Below are 22204 nucleotides of genomic sequence, written 5' to 3'. Positions count from 1 at the left end.
TTGGCAAAATGGATTTTTTTTTTTTAATTAAAGTACTTTTAATGAAAGAAAAATAGTGTGTAAAACAATCAGTATTTATTCGTTCACTTAACAAACGTTTATTGAGCATCTGTGTCAGTTACTCCGGGCCCTTGAGGCTCGGGGACAGAGCTAAGAGGACGCCGTGAAGAAGAGGTTCTCGTGCTTCCAGGACGGAGGGTCCTGGGGGAGGGGAGAGATGGCAGAGGGCGGTGAGGGCCCCACAGAGGAAGCCTAGGCGAGGCCCAGAGCGGCCAGGGAAGCCCCTTTAGAGGGCGGGCGGGGCGGGGTGGGTTCTCTGAGTTGAGAGGTTCTTACTGGAGCGAGGCCTGCAGGTGGGGAGGGGCCTGCCCTGCGGAGCCTTGGAGAGGCGCGGTGGAGGTGGGCGCTGCAGGTGCCCGACAGACGCGTGGGGGGACAAGGCGGCCCCCGTGTGTGCGGGCACAAGGGCGCTGACGACGAGCACGGGTGAGCGGGGCCTTCGCGGCTCTGAGGTGGGCACTGGCCGTGCATCGTCCGAAGCTTTCACAGGGCCTCCGCACCTGGTGTAGGGGCGACAATGAGGGGACGAGCAGAAGAGACCAGTTGGGGGGCCCCCAGGTCGTCCAGGGGTTCACACCAGAGGTGGACGCCCAGTGGGGAGGGAGGGCAGAGGCGGGCGGCTACCCCGGGGTCCACTGGGCCTGCCCACTTCTGCCCCGGGGGCATGGGCCCAGGCACCCCAGGGGCCCCTACACAGGATTTGGGCGATGCGAGTCACAGCTGGGACTCAGGGGTTCCGGCTTAATCTTTCTCAAAGTAGTGCAGAGCCAGCGGAGCCCTCCCCGAAGCCGGCCCGAGCTGCCTCTGTCTTCCTGGCTCTCACTCGGGGCTGCTGGAGCCGGAGGCCCGGGCGGTCCCCCGTGAACAGGAAGACCCAACGCTCCCCCCAGGAATTCTTCCCTGAAGCCCTTGGAATCTGGTTGTTTTAACTTTCAGAACAGATCCTAGGTAGTGTCAAAGTGTCATCTTCAGGGCAATGTAGGATATTCAGAAATGAGCTTTTTCTATTTTTTTTACATAACGAAAGCAGCTTGTTTGATTTATCTAAATAAACATCTCTCTCCTCTTTAACGTTGGTCAGAAACAGTTCTTCCTGCTCTTCCCCACTTGTGTGTCCATTACGTCACAAGACCGTATTTCTCTTTAGGCTGTAAACAAAGATAGGTGCTTCCTGGGAGACGGGTAGTGGAGGGCTGTAGTCTTGCTGAAAGGTTTTCATTTTTTATCGCTCAGTTATCTCTGTGATTAGTTCTGTAAAAGCCCAGGTGGCCGACTCCACCAGGCTGGCTTGAGCGTTTCCGAGGGACGACGCACTGAGTGTTTCACTGTTCACCTCCTCTGCCTAGATGTCGCCCCAGCCTTCACCCAGCTTCCGGCGGACACCACGGTTACCGACGGGGCGACAGCCGTCCTGAGCTGTGCGGTGTCCGGGGCTCCCAGGCCGGCCATCGCGTGGAGGAGAGGTAGGCGCCCACAGCTGCTGGAGGGCGCGGCCAACGCAGGAAGCGAGCCCAGCGGCCCCACGTTGTGTTTGTTATTCTCACTCATTCGTTCGGTAAAGAGTAAAAAACCATTGACTGAGCACCCACCGGGGCCGATGCTAGGGGCACGGGGAGGGGTCAGACGAGCAAGACCCCTTATCGTGCAGCTCACAGCCTAGAAGAGGAAGCACATTTCTGTACACCGTGCGAATGGCGCTTTCCTCCGTCAAGCCCTTCACCGGGTGCCCCGGGCCTGACGGGCTCTGGATTTCAGCTGCAGCTTCCCCTTTGTGAATGAAGGCTTGCTTCCTTGGTAATATTCACAGTTAAGACTACATCCGCCTTCATTTCTAAGAAAGCTGCTCTAGCACAGGATCGCTTGCATCCTCCGCAGTTTGACGTGTGTGGCGCTCTTAATCCGACTGTCGTGTCAGTTCCTGTGAAGAGTGGTGTCACATCTGTGAAGAGTGGTGTCACATCTGTGAAGAGTGGTGTCACATCTCGGGCTCTTTGCAGCTCCCCTGCAGCCCTGTGTACACGTTCCGCACACCTGCCACTAAATGAACAGCACACGTAGTCTGTCCTTAACAAACCCCCGCTGAGTTGGGTTCATCCTCATAGATTAACTGGTCATGCTTAGTGGACTGTATCTGGGTGAAACTTCAAAACTTACATCTTTTTTCACTCCCAGAAAACCACTCGGTGGCTTCCCAACTCTCAAAGGTATGACTCGTGCACTGGGGCCGTGGCTTGTAGACATAAAGATCTGGGAAGCTACAGATTAATCAGAAAGAAGGGTTCTTTCATTTTATATATTTTCTTTTTGTCTTTCCTGATTTAGAATGTAATAATGGCTTTGTAGAGAAACTTTTCAAATGCATACACATATAAAGAAAACTCAAAATCAGTCACCCAAAGGAAACAATCACATACGTGGATCATAATTTGTCTAAGCAAATCTCTCAATATTGGACGATTAGGATGTTCTTGGTTTCTGTTATTCTAGTTAACGCTAAAGCAAACTGCTTTGGTTACTTTTGTGCATAAAGTTTCCACTTTCTTCTGATTATTTCCTCACATTATTTTCTTGGGTGCGGCCAGAGCATTACCTTCTCTCGAACGTTGCAGTCCTCACGTTGCTGTTTTGTCTGTCGTCCTCAGGAAACCGCATTCTGGCCAGCGGCTCCGTGCGGATTCCCAGGTTCACGCTCCTTGAGTCTGGGGGTCTGCAGATCACCCCTGTCTTAATCCAGGATGCTGGTAACTACACCTGCTTTGCAGCCAACTCCGAGGGTTCCCTGCACGCGTCTGCCACGCTCACCGTGTGGAGTAAGGACCACAGCCCGTGCGGAGCTCTCTGTTAATAACGGTTTAATCAGCGTGTCGTCTGTGCTTGGGGATGTCAATATGCCCTTGGACTCGCTAATCCAATCAAAGGGGAATCATTATGTTTACAACTAATTTGGAGAAATCTGTTGAGTAATTAATTTTTCAGCTTCTAAAAGAATAATTAGAAAATGTATTCAAAGATTTAATGGGGGCGTTTCAGGAGAGATAAAAGATTAACTTTTTAACCTCAGTAGAGTAGGGATATTACCCCAAAAACTAGCTCAAATTAAAAAAACTGATAGGTTGGCTAATCTTATAAGCATCACATAAGAAAAGTGGACCAAGAGTGAAAATCCCAGAGAAAGCATTTTTTCTATACTATCATTATAGCCCACTAAAACATTCCTCGTGTATTAAATATGGATGTCTCCTATATGTTAGGAGTGAACTGAAGGATCTTTGTGGTTCCTCCAGCTTTTGTTTCTCTTTATTTTATCTATAACACGGGTTTCTGAAATGCAGAATAAATTGTTTTCCAGAACATAAGGATTGGATTACCAAGTATTTAGCTTCACTGGCTGATAAACTTTTCTCTCTCTGCTTCATCCATATCTATATTACTAAAAAATTATTGTTCAAAAAAGCAAGAGACAGTCAGTGCTCACTAATAGATTTTTATAAAGCCATCTATATGAGGAGAGAAATTTTTAAATTGCCTGAGTGAATAATTTGTTAAAATACCATCCTTGAGGAAAGACTAAATTGTTGTGCTTTATTTCGTATCTGCTTAGCGTTTCCTATGATATAGTTGGTGTCCGCTTTGATAAATGACCCTTTCTCATTTATTGGGTGTTCTAAAAATATCACAAGTTTAAAAGGAATGAATCCAAATCCTCCCAGTATTGTGAAGCACTAAAAAAGAGGTTTTGTTCCATTTGGTGGTCTATTCTATCAACCACATCTGATTCATCCAGTGTCCCCAAAACTTAACCATAAATTTAAAATCTTGTGGAAAACTGATGTCTGCATCTCTGTAGGTCAGTCACTGGAAAATTGTGTGGATCTGCTGAGATTCAGAATTATAATAGCGCTAGACTGGTTGGTGCAGTGCTGTGTGGCCTGCAGGGGTCTTCCCAGGCATCACCTACGCTGTTCTGTCCCAGCATGAGTGATCGCAGCACCCCCTTTCATAGACAAGAAAACTAATAAGCTCAGAGGCGTGTCTCTGGATGCCCCCCTGGTAAGCCGTCGGGCTGGGCCCTGAACCCAGTCTCGTGGCTCCAAGTTCCGTCTCCTTTCCTGGTGCCAGAGCAGCGCCCTCCTGAGAGGCGTGCAGCGTGGGGACACACACCACAGGGCCATCTCCGGGGCCTTGGCTCTGGCAGCTGTGGAGTGTCGGGTGGCCGCAGGTCTGGACGATCTTGCAGGCCTGCACGTAGCACCAGGCCCCGCTGCTTACTGGCCCCATGGCATCAGGCAAGACCCTGTACTTCTGAGTATCGGTTTTCCTTCCTGATCTCTGGGAGAAGGATTATCACAACCCTCACAAGATTGTTGTGAGGATTAAGTAAAACAGAATAAATGAAAGCACTTTGCAAAGTCATGACGTACTGTGTAGACAGTAGAAATTACCAGAATGTTGATAATCTGGGGAAAGAATCCAGACTTCTCCTCAGGATGTAGAACCTGGTAACCATCTGCATACGATCTTCCTTCTTGTTTCCTTCCGGAGTGTCCGAGGTCCGGGGGTGACCTGAGACGGGCTTGGGAAGGCCCGTCTCCCTTAGCTGAGAGGCGAACAGGCTTGCTTTCAATTCCCTGAACGTTTCTGTGTGCTTCCATGTACACTGGTTTTGCCGAGATAAGAGAAAATTAGGAGGTTTTGATGTCAGATGACCGACTCGTCACCCCCTGAGGGAGGAAACGCTCAGGCACGTCATCTTGTCTGAGTCGCGACTTGTGTCTTTCCAGATCGAACGTCCATCGTGAACCCTCCAGAGGACCGCGTGGTGATTAAGGGGACCACGGCCACGCTGCACTGTGGGACCACCCACGACCCCCGCACTTCTCTCCGGTCAGCTTGGTCAATTACAGCGTTTGGGGCTCATTAGTATTCTGGGAGCTGGGGAACTGAAGTAGAGATGAGAAGGGAGAATTTCAGGAACTTTGATTCCAGCCACAGATCCCTGATTACGGCATCTTACAGTTCTGGGCTCCATCATTAATCACACAAATCCCATTTTCCACTCCAGCCTTATGTATTATTTACAGTGAGCTATGTTCCACTTCATGACTTCAATACAGCTTTTCATGATTTTTCTGCCAAGGTTAATACACTATCTGTAAAACGTACTTGTCAGAGGCTGATACTTAATGAGAGAAAAATCCAGAGGGATCGAATGGGATTTCAGCAGTGTTTGCGCTGGGGCTGTGCTAGACTCGAGGGACTTTCTCTACTCCAAGGATGGCTCCACTGTGTAATGGAGGGAGGGAGCTCCGCATGGAAGAAAGGCAGCCGCGGTTATCTAACACATTTAGAGGAAACTGCGGGGAACCAAGGGACCCAGAGGACGTGAAGGTCCGCGAAGTGGGTGGTGACACCTGTCTTTGTTTGACTCAGACGGGGACGGTCATGATGAAGAACGTGACAGCCCAGGTAGACACACGGCAGCAGACACAGCTGGCTGTCGGTGGCGAGCTTCTTCCCAAAGGGCTGCCACTTTCAGAATAGTTTTTGATTTTCAGAACCAGCCTTGAAAATGAATCTAGAAAGAGAGATGCAGTCATCCTAGTATTTTCACTCTGGCCTTAGCCCCAAAGTCATGCAGTTAGCCAAGTGACAGAATCAAGATGCTCTCCTTCTTTCTGGAACATTTCGCGCTGAGCAGAGGGAGGTAGCTGTTGACGTACAGACACGTTACTAACTGGGTTCAGAGACCAAGCTGTGTTCTCACTCTTCTTGGGCAGGTGTTTGACAAATTGTGAATTTCCACATCTCTACCTGTCTCTCTGGAGTTTCCCCAGAGCTCAGAAACCAAGTTTGCTTTTGTTACAAGAATGTTGAATGCAAAACAAAGAAACGAAAGCCAACAAGTTAGAGATTACCTGGAGAATTCTAGGATTCTAGGAAAGAATTCATTCGTTTCTAAAGGACTTGGGAGTGTCACCGAACAAAGGACAAAGGAGCCAGTTTTCTGCTACCCTAAGGGCACACCAGAAACCCCCCTCAGATCTTCGTGGTTTTCTTGTAGCTTCTTTAGTGTGATTAAACAGACAAAATCGGAGCTTCCTTCCTGAGAAGGAGTTAGGCTGCTGACTCTGGGGCACCCCTTGTCCTGGGTCCCTGTGTCCCGAGGAGCACCTGACCCTAAGGGACACTGGCCGCTGAACGCTGCTCCCCAAGTGAGCAGCTGATTCACTTCCTTCTGGTGGAGACAATCCTGCTCTGTCTGGGGGTAATTCCAGAGGAGCAGTTTGTACATGTCTGTGCTCTGTGTGCATTAAGCCTTTAAATAACTGGGTGCATTCTGGAAATCCAATCCAGTACTTTGGAAAGGAAAGCCAGCACTTTGATCTCATCCAGCCGTGACTAGTGAGGGGCTGGACAGGCTCTTAGTGGAGTCTACATTTGAAAAGAAAAATGTGCTAAAATGTCATAAAGAATTAAAAGAGAAAGAAATGCAGTTTTAAGGGCAGTCTGCCAGAATGGTTGGATTTTTTTTTAAACATTTTTATTTATATTATATTATATTATATTATTTATTTATGGTTGCACCGGCTCTTAGTTGCAGTACGTGTGCTCCTTAGTTGCGGCCGGCAGGCTCCTTAGTTGTGGCATGAGAACTCTTAGTTGCGGCATGTGGGATCTAGTTCCCTGATCAGGGATCGAACTCACGTCCCCTGCATTGGAAGGCGGATTCTTAACCACTCTGCGACCAGGGAAGTCCCCAGAATGGCTGGATTTTAAGAAAACGTGTACGGGGACACCCTGGGGACCTTGCCCCCTGCCCAGGCTACACTCTTGTCCCCCAGGGACCTTCCTGCAGGAGCGGGAGGTGCAGTTGCAGTGGTGACACTGCAGGTGGTCAGGACCCCTCAGACTCCCCGTCCTGAACCCAAAGACAGACGAATGTCTGCACTTGTCTTTTTGTCCTGTTTTAACTTCAGCATCTATCTTTGTATTGTGACCAAGACATCTGGTCGCTTTCCTTTTTTCTTTTAAGATGTAATTCACATAGTATTAAATATCACCCTTTTAAGAGCACAGTTCGGCGGTTTTTACTGTACTCACAAGGTCGTCAGTTGCTTGCTTTTTTTTTTTTTAATAAATTTATTTATTAATGGCTGTGTTGGGTCTTCGTTGCTATGTGTGGGCTTTCTCTAGTTGTGGTGAGCGGGGGCTACTCTTCCTTGCGGTGTGCGGGTTTCTCATTGCAGTGGCTTCTCTTGTTGTGGAGCATGGGCTCTAGGCGTGCGGGCTTCAGTAGTTGTGGCACGTGGGCTCAGTAGTTGTGGCTCACGGGCTCTAGAGCGTAGGCTCAGTAGTTGTGGCTCACGGGCTTAGTTGCTCTGCGGCATGTGGGATCTTCCCGGACCAGGGCTTGAACCCGTGTCTCCTGCACTGGCAGGCGGATTCTTAACCACTGTGCTACCAGGGAAGTCCCAGTTGCTTGCTTTTTAACAGACAGGGAAGGATCAGCGACCGGGGTCCTAACTCAGGACTCTCTGCTTGACCCACAGCTACGTGTGGAAGAAGGACAACGTGGTCATCACCCCATCTGGCAGCTCCAGGATTGTGGTGGAGAAGGACGGGTCCCTCCTCATTAGCCAGACGTGGTCGGGCGACATTGGCGACTACACCTGTGGAGTCATCTCCGAGGGCGGGAACGACTCCAGGACAGCCCGCCTGGAGGTGATGTGAGTATCGCGCTGCTCCGTGTCCACGGTGTCAACCCTCCCCACGTGAGCATCACGTAACACGCGTGACGGGTCGCAAGCCAGTGGTCAGAGGCCACCGCCGTGGGCCTCAGGCACACACACTTACCGGGTGGGGGTTTCTGTGGTAACCTTAAAATTGCAATGTGTTCAGCCTCGGTTTAGACGGTTTAATTATTGGTTTAATTATTGGTTTTCCTCCTCATTGATCCCTTTTATCCCATTCTCCCCATTGAGCCCATATCGTGATAGACTGTTTACCACACCATGTGTAAGTAACAGTGGGTCCGCCTTTCCACGTGATGCCCCTCAGAACTTCCGGTCAGCGTCAGGTTGCCCCAGTTCCCAGGAAAGCCAGCTGCCGCTCTGTGGGCAAACGCGCACTTCCCGTTACGTCTGCTGAGCTCCTGGGAGCGGGGAGCCGCCGCCCATTCCCTCCACCTGGGCCTTGCTGGGGGCAGGGGCCGTGGGACCCCTGCTTGCGTCCGCCTCTGTGCTTCGAGCGCATCCTCCCACAGCTCCCCCCTCACGGGCAGGAAGCTGAAAAGCCTGCTGACCCAGTGTGTTTTTCCGACATGTATTTACCTGCTTTTTAAAAATGGTGCCCCCCCCCAAGATGCTCCCCCAGCCCATACGCACAGAAGTAAAACCCGAAACTAGAGAAGCAGGGCAGGGCTGGCGGGGCAGCAGCTAGCCCTGGTCGACAGGGGCACGCTGGCCGTCAGGAAAGGCCTTGGAGAGGCTTGAGAGGTCTTTCCCACTGGACTCTGCCCACTGCGACCCAGGAAGGCTTCTCTAGGCAAAAATCATTCCCTGAAACAGGATGTGAACACTCTGAGTACAGGGGCACGTCTCATTTGCCTTTGAATCCCCAGGCCCTGGCTGAGGGAATTCAAAAGGAAAAAGAAAAACACTTGCTTGGTGCTGCACCCAGGGCCCCCATTGTTTGTTGCACACACACCTGCACGAGCGGCTCTCTGCCAGCCCGTGCGCGGGACTTGACGGGTTAGTGACGGGCAGCTGTGAGCCCAGAAAGGCGGCTGCTGGGCCTGCGGAACCTGGGAAAGCGCCCTTCTGCCTCCAGGCTGGCCTCTCCCCAGGACGACCTTGTTCTCCGCAGGGGTTAGTCACCTGTTGTGATCGAAGGTCACCCAGTTGCCTTTCAGCCCTAGAAGATCAGTGGGGGTCTCCCCACCCTGCCTCTCGCCACTGGACCTGCTGACCCTGGGCTCTTCCTGCCCTCCTGGGCCCCCGGACCCCCATCCAGGGCACCTCAGCCTCTGCTGCCTCCGTGGCTTGGCCTGGCTCTTCTGTCACCTCCCCCTGAAGGGCACGCCCGTCCTCTGGGAATCAGCGCAGGATCCCTTCCTGCCCCCCGGGATGCAGGCTGTCTCTCCCCTGCTTCCCAGCACCTGCTCCACCCTCGTCAGCACCAATCACGCGGGCGACTTCTTCCCTCTTGAAGTAGAAGGATGGCACAGCTCTGCATTTTGAGTGCCTGGCAGTGTTTGGCATACCTTAGGCGTTCAATAAATACACATTGGTTGGTTGAATGAATGTGTGTTTGTTGCAGGCTCCCGGCGAGCCTCCCGGACATTCCACTCACGCCCCTCACCTTCCCTTAGATGCTCACGTGCCCTGGGCTCCCCGCACCGTCGAGAGCTGGGCGGCCAACCCTTGCTCAGCTCTGGTCGGCTGGCTTTCCTCCTCCATCCGTAGCTCACGTGGGGATCTTTTTAAAAACTGTTGATGATGTTGGCATCCATGACCAGTGAATTCACATAATGCACTGTGCTATTCACAATTTTTAAACTACCTTTGAGAACTCTTAGATCATCCATCATTGGTACCACATAAATAAGTGTTAGCATTTCATAAAGACTCTGTCAGCAGAAGCCAAATGGTGTGCTTCCAGTATAGCGAACTCTTTCTCTTCTGCACAATGTTTATGTTCTCCTGATTTGCACATCTCCCCTAGTATTTGCTTATTTGATTTCCTCTAAGCGAAATACATTTTTCAGCAAACGTTGCTGTATCTATAAAATAATAGGCTTTGTGTAATGCTAAGACACCTCCTCTCTAAATATAGAAATACTTGCAGATTCGTGATTCAAACCAATTTAGGTACAACTGGTTACAGAGCTGATTTGGAAGACAGTGGTTCCTTGTGAATTGTTGGTGTAATGAGTACTCCACTCTTCCAAATCGGAATGAATGGGGAAGGTTGTAGGTTAGAGCATGGTGTATCTTTACATCCAGTAAGGTCTTAACTCTGAGACATCAGTGATGACGATAGCAATAACGATAATCGCAACTCAGGACTGCAGGGTGTTTTGTGCTTCTCGGAGAACTTACAAATCCAGCCCAGTAACATTTCCCTGACTCACTCAGATGACAACAACAAAAAATCTCCCGTTGCAGGAGTGACTGAGAGGTACTTATGGCTAAACAGTGTCCTTCCGAAGAGCCTGAAAGCCTGCTTCCCCAGCCTCCCCACTTGAGGTAAAAGCTACTTCGTTAAATGTAGAAATTAGGAGCACCCCAAGTGGGCTTTTCAGAAGCAGGCCACCTGCTGGCATCTCTCCTGTTGGTTTGCTTGGTAGTTGGTGCTGTGCCAGCCGGGGGCGGGGGGGCACCGTGCGGGCAGAAGCCACAGTCCACGCAGGGTCACTGGCTGTCCGGAGCGAGGCTGGCCTGGAGATCCCTCCCCAGTTCTCACTGACTGTGTGACTTCGGGCAGGTCACCTCACACCTCAGTCTCAGTATTCTCACCTGTAAACTGGGCACGTTGCCATTTACCTTAAAGGGTGGCGGTGAGGTTTGAGTGGACCGCTGTTTGTAAATGCTGGCCGGGAGCCTAGCTTGGGGCAGACACTCAATCAGTCACACAGCTCTTACCGTTCCTCACCATCTTATAACAAATGTTCCTCTTTTCATCCACGGCACCCTTCCCGTCACCCAGGGCCAGGAAGTTTCTCTCTTTCATCCTCTGACACACTAGGTGTGTCTGTCTGCTGCAGAGCCAGCCCTCTGTGCATGGAATGGCGCCAGGTGCATAGCAGGTGCCCCATCAGTGTCTGAGGAAGCCCTGCTCCACTTACCAGGTTGAAATGCGTTTGGGATTTGGTACTGCCGAGGAGGACTAATTTCTGAGGGGTCTGCCTCATCCCCTCCCCGAGAGGGGAGGCGTCTGCAATTCCAGGGGGTCTCCTGATGCGTCTGGTAAATTAACAACACACAGTCATCATTAACGCCGGTCACCAGTTGTGTTAGCTGTGTCTCTCCTACTAGTTTGCTAGGGCCTTAGAGGAAGGAACTGGTTCTGGGATGACTCCGGACCCCCAAAGCTTCTTGCTGTGAGGGACCAGGCGCGAAGGCTTTTTGGATTGATTGTTAATCATTTAAAGACCCAATTAGCATTGCATCTTTCCTTCTGAGATCAGAGACTAATTCTTCTGAGCCCGGAGTGCAGAGAAAAACCTGATTTATAGAGCGACTGGAAGACTCGGACCCCGAGACAGTGGGAGAGGTTTCTTTCAGTAAAACCACTTCCGACAAAGCCATAACAAGGAGCGAACAATTTAATACCATCTCTCGAGAGCTATCAGGCCCCCATCGCCTTCATCCTCAGCATGAAGTCAGAGAAGATGGGTTTGACCAAGGTGTCATTTGTGCGTTAGAGGGACAGCGCTTTTACGGAGGAAATACTTATCCGACCCTCTCCCACCAAAGCAGCTCCCCACGGCCACCGCTGTGCCAACTGCCTTCTCTCAAGCCTCTCCCCAAGCCGTTCCTCTCAAACACACCTCGCTTCATCGCCGTCCCCTGCAGCCCAGGTTTTGTTGTCGTTCATTTGTGACATTATGGCGGTGTCATTTTCCTGATGGTGATTCCTCTTTAAATCACGAAGTGACTCAGCACTGGCCTCATCCCCCGTTGTCCCTGATGTTCTCAGAGCCTTTCCGCTGTCGCCCTGTCTGCAAATCACTGTCTGTGAGTCACTGGCTGATCATTTATCTCCTTTCAGACTTGGCGGAGAAGGTGCCAGGACACAATCTCCCGCTATTAGATGAGCTTCTCTGAGATGGATTCAGAATATATTAAAGCCTCATTTATCGGCTATTGATGGGTTAGTCAAGTATCTCACAAAGCTTAATTTTCCAGATAACCGAAACATCATTTAAAGAAATAGTGTACATTTCCAATGCATATTAAAAAGTTCTTTGCATTGTGAAACAGGTAATATTGGACACGAGGTACGCTAGAGGGAATTTCCATGGAGGGGAGAGGCTGGAACTAGGGGCAAAAAAATCTAAATTTCCTTCCAACTCTGAGTCCTGTCATGTCTGTAAAGAACACACTTGGCGTGGGCCGTCCTCCAGGGGCGACCATGGACTCTTTGGGGGCAGCAGTGGACGAGGGCTCGTTATTTCTAGCTGCATCACGGACAGCGATGTCCTTGGCACCACTGGGCTTTAGATCTCGGTTCCGGTTCTAAATGTCTCAAGGCCACTTTGCCTTTTAAGTTCCTAAGTCTCGTCAATCTTTTTAACAGTCTTTTCTCACCCCTCCACACCAAGCTCAGGGCTGCCGTTGTTGCTGTTCAGTGTGCCTACTTCTGGCACGCCCTGTGGCATTCTCCTTGCTGGCCTTTCAGTGCTGGGAGGGGGGACGTCAGAAACCACTCTTCCCAGACTCACACCCTGGGTGAGCATCAAGCTCGGAGGGCTGGACAGAGGGACTTGCCTAAGCTGGCTCCAAGGACTTCCTGAGCTCAGGCCTGGATGGGGGGCTGCTGTGGAGTGACCTGTAGATACGGAGCAGTGAGCAGCCCACCGTCTACAAAGCTCTCCAGCCCCAGAGAAAGAGCTGTCCACTCACCTGTCGGATCGGTCACTGCTAAGTGAGTGTGCCCTCATGTAGGCTGAGAAGCATGATCTGAAATCGAGTGTAGACCCTGGGTTTTCCTGGCTGTGGGAATTTGACCACTGGATCCCGCGGAGCCCCAGGACAGAGATGTGTGCAGAGGTGCAGAGATCAATAGATGCAGAAAAAGCTTTCAACAAAATTCAACACCCATTTATGAAAAAACTCTCCAGAAAGTAGGCATAGAGGGAACTTACTTCAACATAATAAAGGCCATATATGACAAACGCACAGCCAACATCGTTCTCAATGGTGAACAACAGAAACCATTTCCACTAAGATCAGGAACAAGACAAGGTTGCCCACTCTCACCACTATTATTCAACATAGTTTTGGAAGTTTTAGCCACAGCAATCAGAGAAGAAAAAGAAATAAAAGGAATACAAATTGGAAAAGAAGAAGTGAAACTGTCACTGTTTGCAGATGACATGATACTATACATAGAGAATCCTAAAGATTCTACCAGAAAACTACTAGGTCTAATCAATGAATTTGGTAAAGTAGCAGGATACAAAATTAATGCACAGAAATCTCTTGCATTCCTACACACTAATGATGAAAAATCTGAAAGAGAAATTAAGGAAACACTACCATTTACCATTGCAACTAAAAGAATAAAATACCTAGCAATAAACCTACCTAAGGAGACAAAAGACCTGTATGCAGAAAACTTTATGACACTGATGAAAGAAATTAAAGATGATACAAACAGATGGAGAGATATATCAATGTCTTGGATTGAAAGAATCAACACTGTGAAAATGACTCTACTACCCAAAGCAATCTACTGATTCAGTGCAATCCCTATCAAACTACCAATGGCATTTTACACAGAACTAGAACAAAAAAATTTCACAATTTGTATGGAGACACAAAAGACCCCGAATAGCCAAACAGTCTTGGGGGGAAAAAAATGGAGCTGGAGGAATCAGACTCCCTGACTTCAGACTATACTACAAAGCTACAGTAATCAAGACAGTATGGTACTGGCACAAAAACGGACATATAGATCAACGGAACAGGATAGAAAGCCCAGAGATAAACCCATGCACATATGGTCACCTTATCTTTGATAAAGGAGGCAAGAATATACAATTGAGAAAAGACAGCCTCTTCAATAAGTGGTACTGGGAAAACTGGACAGCTACATGTAAAAGAATGAAATTAAAACACTCCCTAACACAATACTCAAAAATAAAACTCAAAATGGATTACAGACCTAAGTGTAAGGCCAGACACTATAAAACTCTTAGAGGAATACATAGGCAGAACATTCTATGACATAAATCACAGCAAGATCTTTTTTGACCCACCTCCTAGAGAAATGGAAATAAAAACAAAAATAAACAAATGGGACCTAATGAAACTTAAAAGCTTTTGCACAGCAAAGGAAACCATAAACAAGACGAAAGGACAACCCTCAGAATGGGAGAAAATATTTGCAAACGAAGCAAGTGACAAAGGATTAATCTCCAAAATATACAAGCAGCTCATGCAGCTCAATATCATAAAAACAAACAACCCAATCCAAAAATGGGCAGAAAACCTAAATAGACACTTCTCCAAAGAAGACATACAGATGGCCAACAGACACATGAAAGGATGCTCAACATCACTAATCATTAGAGAAATGAAAATCAAAACTACAATGAGGTATCATCTCACACCGGTCAGAATGGCCATCATCAAAAAATCTACAGACCATAAATGCTGGAGAGGGTGTGGAGGAAAGGGAACACTCTTGCCCTGTTGGTGGGAATGTAAATTGATACAGCCACTATGGGGAACAGTATGGAGGTTCCTTAAAACACTAAATATAGAACTACCATATGACCCAGAAATCCCACTACTGGGCATATACCCTGAGAAAACCATAATTCAAAAAGAGTCATGGGGCTTCCCTGGTGGCGCAGTGGTTGAGAGTCTGCCTGCCAATGCAGGGGACACGGGTTCGAGCCCTGGTCTGGGAAGATCCCACATGCCGCGGAGCAACTAGGCCCGTGAGCCACAATTACTGAGCCTGCGCGTCTGGAGCCTGTGCTCCGCAACAAGAGAGGCCGCGATGGTGAGGGGCCCGCGCACCGCGATGAAGAGTGGTCCCCACTTGCCACAACTAGAGAGGGCCCTCACACAGAAACCAAGACCCAACACAGTCATAAATAAATAAATAAATAAATAAATAAAAGAACGTGAATTTCTTTTAAAAAAAAAGATCTCTTAAGCTCTTTAAAAAAAAAAAAAAAAAAAGTCATGTACCACAATGTTCATTGCAACACTATTTACAATAGCCAGGACATGGAAGCAACCTATGTGTCCATCGACAGATGAATGGATAAAGAAGATGTGGCACATATATACAATGGAATATTACTCAGCCATAAAAAGAAATGAAATTGAGTTATTTGTAGTGAGGTGGATGGACCTAGAATCTGTTATACAGAGTGAAGTAAGTCAGAAAGAGAAAAACAAATACTGTATGCTAATACATACATATGGAATCTAAAAAAAAAAAAAATGGTTCTGAAGAACCTAGGGGCAGGACAGGAATAAAGACGCAGATGTAGAGAATGGACTTGAGGACACAGGGAGAGGGAAGGGTAAGCTGGGACAAAGTGAGAGAATGGCATGGACATATATACACTACCAAACGTAAAATAGATAGCTAATGGGAAGCAGCTGCAGAGCACAGGGAGATCAGCTCGGTGATTTGTGACCACCTAGAGGGGTGGGAGGGGATATGGGGATATATGTAAACGTTTAGCTGATTCACTTTGTTATACAGCAGCAACTAACACACCATTGTAAAGCAATTATACTCCAATAAAGATGTTAAATAAATAAATAAATAAATAAAGTCGCAGTCTATGTTAGAAATATTAGTTTGCTTACAAACGGTGTGGTGGGTTAGAGAGAGCTGTGTTTCTTAGGTAGCTGCAAGCACATAACAGCTTAATAAATTTCAAAGTGTAATGAGTACATTTTTTAAATTAAAAATATCAAGGATAATTATGGCTTTTTGTGCTGACCTGTGTGGGTTAGCAATCATTGATGTCTAAGAGAGACCAGAAGCTAGTTAGTGGGTGAAGCGGGTGATACCCGGCCTCCCCTTTCCCAGCACTCCTTGTAGGAGGAGAAGCTGTTCTTGATGGCCACAGAACAGGGTCTTGCTCCCGGAGCGTGAGATGTAAAGGTTAAATACGGGCTGGGCCGCTCATGATTGCAAGGTTGCTGACCCCTCGGTGGTAGAAACTATGCAGTTGGATTTTGACGCTTCGTCACCAGTAAATCCCAATGAAGACCCTTTCTGTTAGTAACTTCTTTCCAGAATTTATTTGCTTTGTGTTTCCATTCTATAGCCTTGCTGATGCATTGTTTACTATTTCCGTGGGGTTCCAGTTAGTGTTTGTACCACATTTCCCTTCCAGTGCTTTTCCCAAATCTCCATTATCCAGCAGAAGACAGAACGACAATATAACCTCGCAGGCTCAGTAATGGGGCTGCTCCGTTGTCCAAGAATACATATGGGCATTTTGGCTGGTAACTCCAAATGGCTGGTGTCGGAAACTTCCACAGTAAATTATATTTCCCAGGCCTTTTCCTATCCTATGGCTTGCTGCCTTCCCACTAACAGCCTCTAGCTGTAAAAACAAACTGTTGACCAAGTTTTCTCAATTAAATAGTCTACTGTATAAAATCGGCGCTCCCCACTCGATTTAAGTGAGAGTCATTAGTTGTTTAATCCCTACTAGAGGGATTAAATCAAATTATGTTTGGAAAATAAAACACACTGTGAATGCTGAAGGGTTTTCTGGGGGCAGGGAGTAGTTAGTATTTGTGTTCGGGGCGTGTTTGATGTTCTCCATTTTCAAAACATCGCACACAAGGACCAGGCAACGTAAGAGCCAGGAGGCTAACCTGCAATTCTGACGTGCGTTTTCTTTTCTTTTCTTTTTTTTGTTCTTTTGTATCCAAGTGAACTGCCTCATTCACCCCAGAACCTCCTGGCCAGCCTGAATTCTTCTCACAGCCATACCGTGATGCTCTCCTGGGTCCGACCCTTTGATGGAAACAGCCCTGTTCTTTATTACATTGTGGAGCTGTCTGAAAACAGTAAGTAATGAAGCAACATTGTCGCCGTGGATGGTAATCAGATTTCTCCCTGTGCTCTTGATGTCCTTAACCTTTACTTCTGGCTCAGACCCAGAACAGCTAGTAAAACCTTACGATGCTTTACGGAGTTTCCAGTGAAAACCACAGCTCGGGCTTTGGGAAAATTAAAGGGCGGCGTGGGAGCCTAGGCGGGCAGCAGGAGGAGTGGCTGGAGGGCCTCCTGCGGGAGCCTGGGTTTGGGCCGAGGCCCCAGATGGCTGTGCCCATGGGGCCGCCCTGAGCAAGGGTACCCGATTCAGCATGGGACGAACTTGGAGACACATGAACAGTGCCTCCACCTGGGGCTGGTCTGGGGGTCAGCAACAATGATAGTTAACCTGTTTTGACGGCTTGGGCGCAGACGTCATGCTGAGGGCTCAGTGGGCCCTCTCCTTCCTCACCTTCCTCGGCCTCTCAGCGGCGGTCGGCACCATCCTTCACCAGTCTCCTCCTTCATTGGACTTCCCTCCAGCCCCACTGGCCACCTCCCCTCCTCTCCTCTGCTGGTCTCTCCTCTCCGCTCTCCCAGGACCTCTTCCTAGGACATCTCGTGCATCCCTGTGATTTCCAGTGGTGTCTTTTCCTGATCTTTGACCCCCAGGACCACAGATGGAACCCACATAAGCAGTTGGCATCTCTAATCTGGTTGTCTCACAGATGCCTCCACTTAGGTTCTCCAAACTGTGTCTTTTGACATTTTAACCCTAACTGTTCCCGCCTCATCACTGCAGCCATTCTAATCTCAGTGTCTGCCCCCTTGGTGACTCCTGTATCACTCAAGCCGGAAGCCCAGGAATAGTCCTGGGTTTCTTTTTCCCTCTCCCGACCTCCGCGCCCACCCCAGTGCATCAGCAGACCTGCCCATCTGTGTTCTAGGACATAGCAGGAACCTGCTCTCCTCTCTCTGTCTCTCCAGGGCATGGTTCCCTCTCACCAGGACAAGTGCCACAGCCTCTAACTGGTCCCCTCCTTCCACATTTGTTCTCTTCCAAACCGTTCTCACACAGGCCGAAACATCAACCTTCCTAAAATATAACTGGACTATATCCTCCCTCCCCCGTACGAATTCAGCAGGGCCTGGAGCAGAACCCACCCCCCCTCGGCCCCCAGGCAGCCTCCCAGGCCACTGCGTTTTGCTCTGTGCCACCCACCGTGTTTCACGATGTCTCCCTAAGGGCCAGGCTTCCCCTGTCCTGGCCCCTTGCCGGGGTGCTCCACACACCAGCTCCATTGAACTGCTTCCTGCCGAAGCTGGCTTCCTGCCTTTGTCATCCCACCGTTACTCCAGGCTCCTTCCTGGGCCTCCCCCAGGGAGGAGCTGGCCAGACCACAGGTCGCTGGGCTCATGCGATGGTCACCTTCCCTGGGCTGGCAGCTGGTCTCATTGTGACGTTATTATAAGTGGGTCTCTGTTTCAGGACAGCTGGGAGTGCTGCTCTCCTAGTGTCCCCCCAGCCACACCGGCTGTCCTGCTGAGACCCCACAGGGACTCGGCGCTGCTCACCTCCTCAGGCAGAGCAGCCTACGGTTCTGCCACAGCTCTTCCCAAGCTCACTCGACCTGTGCACTCTCCGTCTGGTTGTTGACGGAGCTCACGTGTTTCTCCTGATTATCTTCTGTTCTCCCACCTCCTCTCACACAATGGGTCCCCCTTCTGATCATCACATGCTCAGACCACAGCAGGCCCTGTCACTCAGTGACGTGCGGAGCGTAAACCCCTGGCCCAAGGTCGCAGGCAGTCATAGGTGAGGAGGGGACTCCGCCCAGCTGTCAGCCTCTGGAGCCTGTGCTCTTCCTGACGGCCAGGCCACTGCAGAGAAGTTTTAGGGGGCAGACCCCTCCTTCTTGTGCTTTAGCGGAGACTTTGTGGTGAAAGTGGACCCAGGATGGCACTTTGGTGTCAGTCTCTGCGGGGATTAAAGGAAGCCGCTCTGTGGACCTGCCTTTATTTGAATTGGGCTCCCCCAACCCCTTCAGTATTCTACTTCCATGTCCTGGCTTTCTAAATGTTCACCCTTGACTGCAATGGCTTCGGTTCCAAGCATATCTTAGACTGAGGTGCCCGGGGCCCAGGCCCTCGCTCCCTCTCCATGGTCCTCTGCGTTGCCTGATCTGGTCTCTTTCCTCGAGGAGAGGGTAGGGTGTGAATGGAAATCAGCCAACACCCATCTTAGTTTTAGTTCAACAGCTCTGATCAAAGAGGGGAGGGATTGACCGTATTTATTGACGTAACTTTTCTGGGCGGTTAAGGTTTTCCCGAGGATGTCAGGGCCACGTGGCCTGTAAGCAAAACGGGACCTGACGTGATCTGTACGGAGAGAATTGTCAGGAGCAGGCTCTCCATGAGGGCTCTGGCAGAGGTGACCCCCGCTGGGTGTCATCTCCTTGAGACCAGGACCGTGTTTTACTCGTCTGTCTGTGTGCCCTTGAGAGGCGCTCACCAGATGAACTGGGTCAGTCCCCGGTGGAGTCCCCAGTGATGGACTCAAGTTACAGTTACCATCTGCCAAAAGGGAAGTGCTCTATGGCCCCCAGGTTACGTAAAATAAGGCATTGTTTCAAAATGCCACACCAGCTATTTTCTTAACAACTTGCATGATCGGCTGGTTCTTTGTCAGACATCCTGCCTAAATAAGAAGCAGGTCTTACGTGCAGTCATTTATTCCATCCATCCATCCATCCATCCGTCCATCCGTCCATCCGTCCATTCAGCACCAAGTCCTGATTGGGCGTCTGCTCTGCACCAGGCACTCTGCTGGGTGCTGGGGCGCAGAGCTGAAATGGTCAGTCTCAACCCACCGACCGCAGGGACCTGGTCAGACACGTCAACACATCCTGCCACGTACGGCGCTCCCGCTGAGGTACGTCCCGAGTTCAGTAGGGGGACGGCGTGTGGAGGCCCCAGCTGGGAGGTGGGCAGCGCCCTCAGAGGGGCAGGCATGCCAGGAGACCGGGGCCAGCAGACGACAAGGGGCAGCGTCAGCAAAGGCCCCAGAGCATAAGCCTCGAGGCGTTTAGAAACAGCCGGCTTTCAAGGTGACGCCAATGTGGGGGACCAGGCCAGGATGCTGAGAAAGTGACCGAGGGCGTCGTTAGTCCCTCATCAGCCTCTGGCTCTCCTGCTGGACCCACCTGGAGCTGGCTGATGCCCAGATGCTTTTCCTTCAGAGGAAAAGTAGTGTAGAAGAATCCGGAGTACTCTACACTATTGTTATGATCGCACCAAGTGTGATTATTACACAAAGAATCTAAAGTGGATGAGATGGTTATCTCCGGACCGATACTGATTTCAATTGTATAAAACATGTCTGCGGCCTTGGCTGCATCACTTGCTATCAGTGGATTAGCCCACGTCTCCCTGATGTGCGGACAGCAAGACCATCACTGTCTTCTGGGCCAATGATCTGGTTTTTATTTTTATTAGGAACCAGTGCCCTTAAGAAGCAGCTGAACATGCTGGCTAATTATGGTCAGAAAAAACAGCTTAGCTGCAAGTACACTAAAATGGAGATGGTATTTGGCCTACACTCAGTGGCGTGCAAGTGGACGGTTCTAAATAGCTCCATCCAACAGCCCACTCATCCAGCTACCCAGGGTACTCGCTGCCGCCGGTGCCTCCTGGCAGGCTGAGTAGGATGCCATCCTCCTGGAAACCGTGGATCCTGCAGGGACCAAACTGGCGGGGATTAGCGGCGGAGGCAGGCGCTTTGTAACACCTGCCTTCACAACGTGCCAGCCATTGCGAAAGGGCTTCTTTAGAGCTTTTATGGAGCAGAACTGTGGAGCTTGTGCCGAGTGTTTGTCCGTGCGCTGGACTGGAGCTGAAGCCCGTTATGGAGAGCGCGGGCCCCTGCAGACATCCTGTAGTTCTCTCTGTGGAGCCAGTAGTTCTCCGGTCCCAGGCGTCTCTGTGGGAGGCCAGGGGCTGGAGAGGGCAGCATTGTCCCAAGGCCTGGCCCGAGGTACAAGCCTACTGGGCTGAGAGCAGGGGTCAGGCCCAGTGGTGGCCAGAGGAGCCTAGGGGCATCCCTGTGTTAAGAGAGAGCAGGGATTCTTGATGTCTTCATAGCAGGGACCCTGTAAACAGGCTGAAAACTCAGTTGCATAGCAAAAGGATTTGGCCCATTCCCTAAAATATTTGTTGAGTTTAATTAAGAATAATCTTTCTTTAAGATTATTATGATCACAAGGGGGAGATTGCCAGAAAAAACTTGTGATGGACTCTGAAGTGGACCCAAAAGCAGGTCACTGGGTGTCTCACCGAGCAGGCTTCAGGGTTACCTGATGCTTTGGGGGCCTGCACTTTTCGTTGTTTTTGAGCTATTTTTACAAAACTCTAGGTTATAGAAAACTTGTAGTGCTGCAAATAATTCTTGTCCATAGAGATGCAAATGAACTGTGTCCTGGTTATAAGTGGTTATTGCAGTAGTTAGTTATTGCTCTGTAGCTATTGGTCAGTTTTGCATCTATTTGTAAATTCATTTTAGCATTCCTCATTGTCGTACATGTGTGTGTTGTTCAAATTCTCTTTTGATACATTGTAACATCTTACTGGTTCCCTCAATTAATGACAACTAAAATCTTTGACACATGCTCATTTTGTATTTGGATGAGAACCATGATCTTCCCTTTTGAAAAATGTATCCTTTAACACGAGTGCATCGGCATCCTACAGTGTTAGAAACCCACAGACTCATCTAAGGCAGCATGTGCCACAAGCTTCCACGATAACTGACATTTGGGGAGGGCCATCTCTGTATCTCAGACTAATTCTCAAACCGAGCCCTTCCCTGTTTTCATGAGTTTAACTAAGGCATTTTACTGCTAAAATAGAATAAGCTTGGTCTTTGACCACTTAGAAAAAGTAAGTCTTTTCCCCATTAATTTATTTAAATCTTAGCACGTGACTCCTGTTAAGTCATTGCAGGTAACAAGCATACTTACATGAAAATTTCAGACTATTTCATCTTGTTTAGTTCTACTGTTAGTTTTTAACAGATATGAGTGTTCATAGCTTTATACCTTATAATATTTAAATTTAATTAAAATATTAAAAATACCTTTGTAATTTGTTATTAAAGTTATATATGCTCATTAATAAAAAATTTAGAAATGACTTACAGCACAAAGAATAAAAATACTCCCTATGATCCCACATGTGTGGAAAGCAACCCGCCCCCCGTGTGCTTGGTCCCTCTGCGGCCACATCCTCCAGGACTTGGCTCCGTCGCTGAATCCCTCGGCCCTCCGTCTTCAAGCTCCCCCTCCCCCCCTCCTGCCTCCTTCTGCCTCAGAGGAGAATCATCTCCACCCCTCATGCCATC

General features: G+C 49.2%; 1 protein-coding gene across 9 annotated transcripts in view; it reads left to right on the top strand.

Moving 5' to 3' along the window:
* Positions 1–22204, top strand: part of SDK1 (sidekick cell adhesion molecule 1) — an 829158-nt gene that overhangs the window by 610702 nt on the left and 196252 nt on the right. For all 9 annotated transcript variants that reach the window (XM_082362848.1, XM_082362846.1, XM_082362847.1 and 6 more), the window contains 5 exons: positions 1407–1523; positions 2703–2870; positions 4842–4944; positions 7611–7787; positions 16705–16841. In XM_082362848.1, coding sequence (XP_082218974.1) covers positions 1407–1523; positions 2703–2870; positions 4842–4944; positions 7611–7787; positions 16705–16841 — 702 coding nt within the window. The remainder of the gene's footprint in view (positions 1–1406; positions 1524–2702; positions 2871–4841; positions 4945–7610; positions 7788–16704; positions 16842–22204) is intronic.

The sequence above is a fragment of the Balaenoptera borealis genome, assembly GCF_965194805.1.
Source record: "Balaenoptera borealis genome assembly, chromosome: 16".
Taxonomy (NCBI): Eukaryota; Metazoa; Chordata; class Mammalia; order Artiodactyla; family Balaenopteridae; genus Balaenoptera; species Balaenoptera borealis.
Note: the sequence above shows the minus strand (reverse complement) of the source record. Positions and strands in the feature narration are given on the sequence as shown.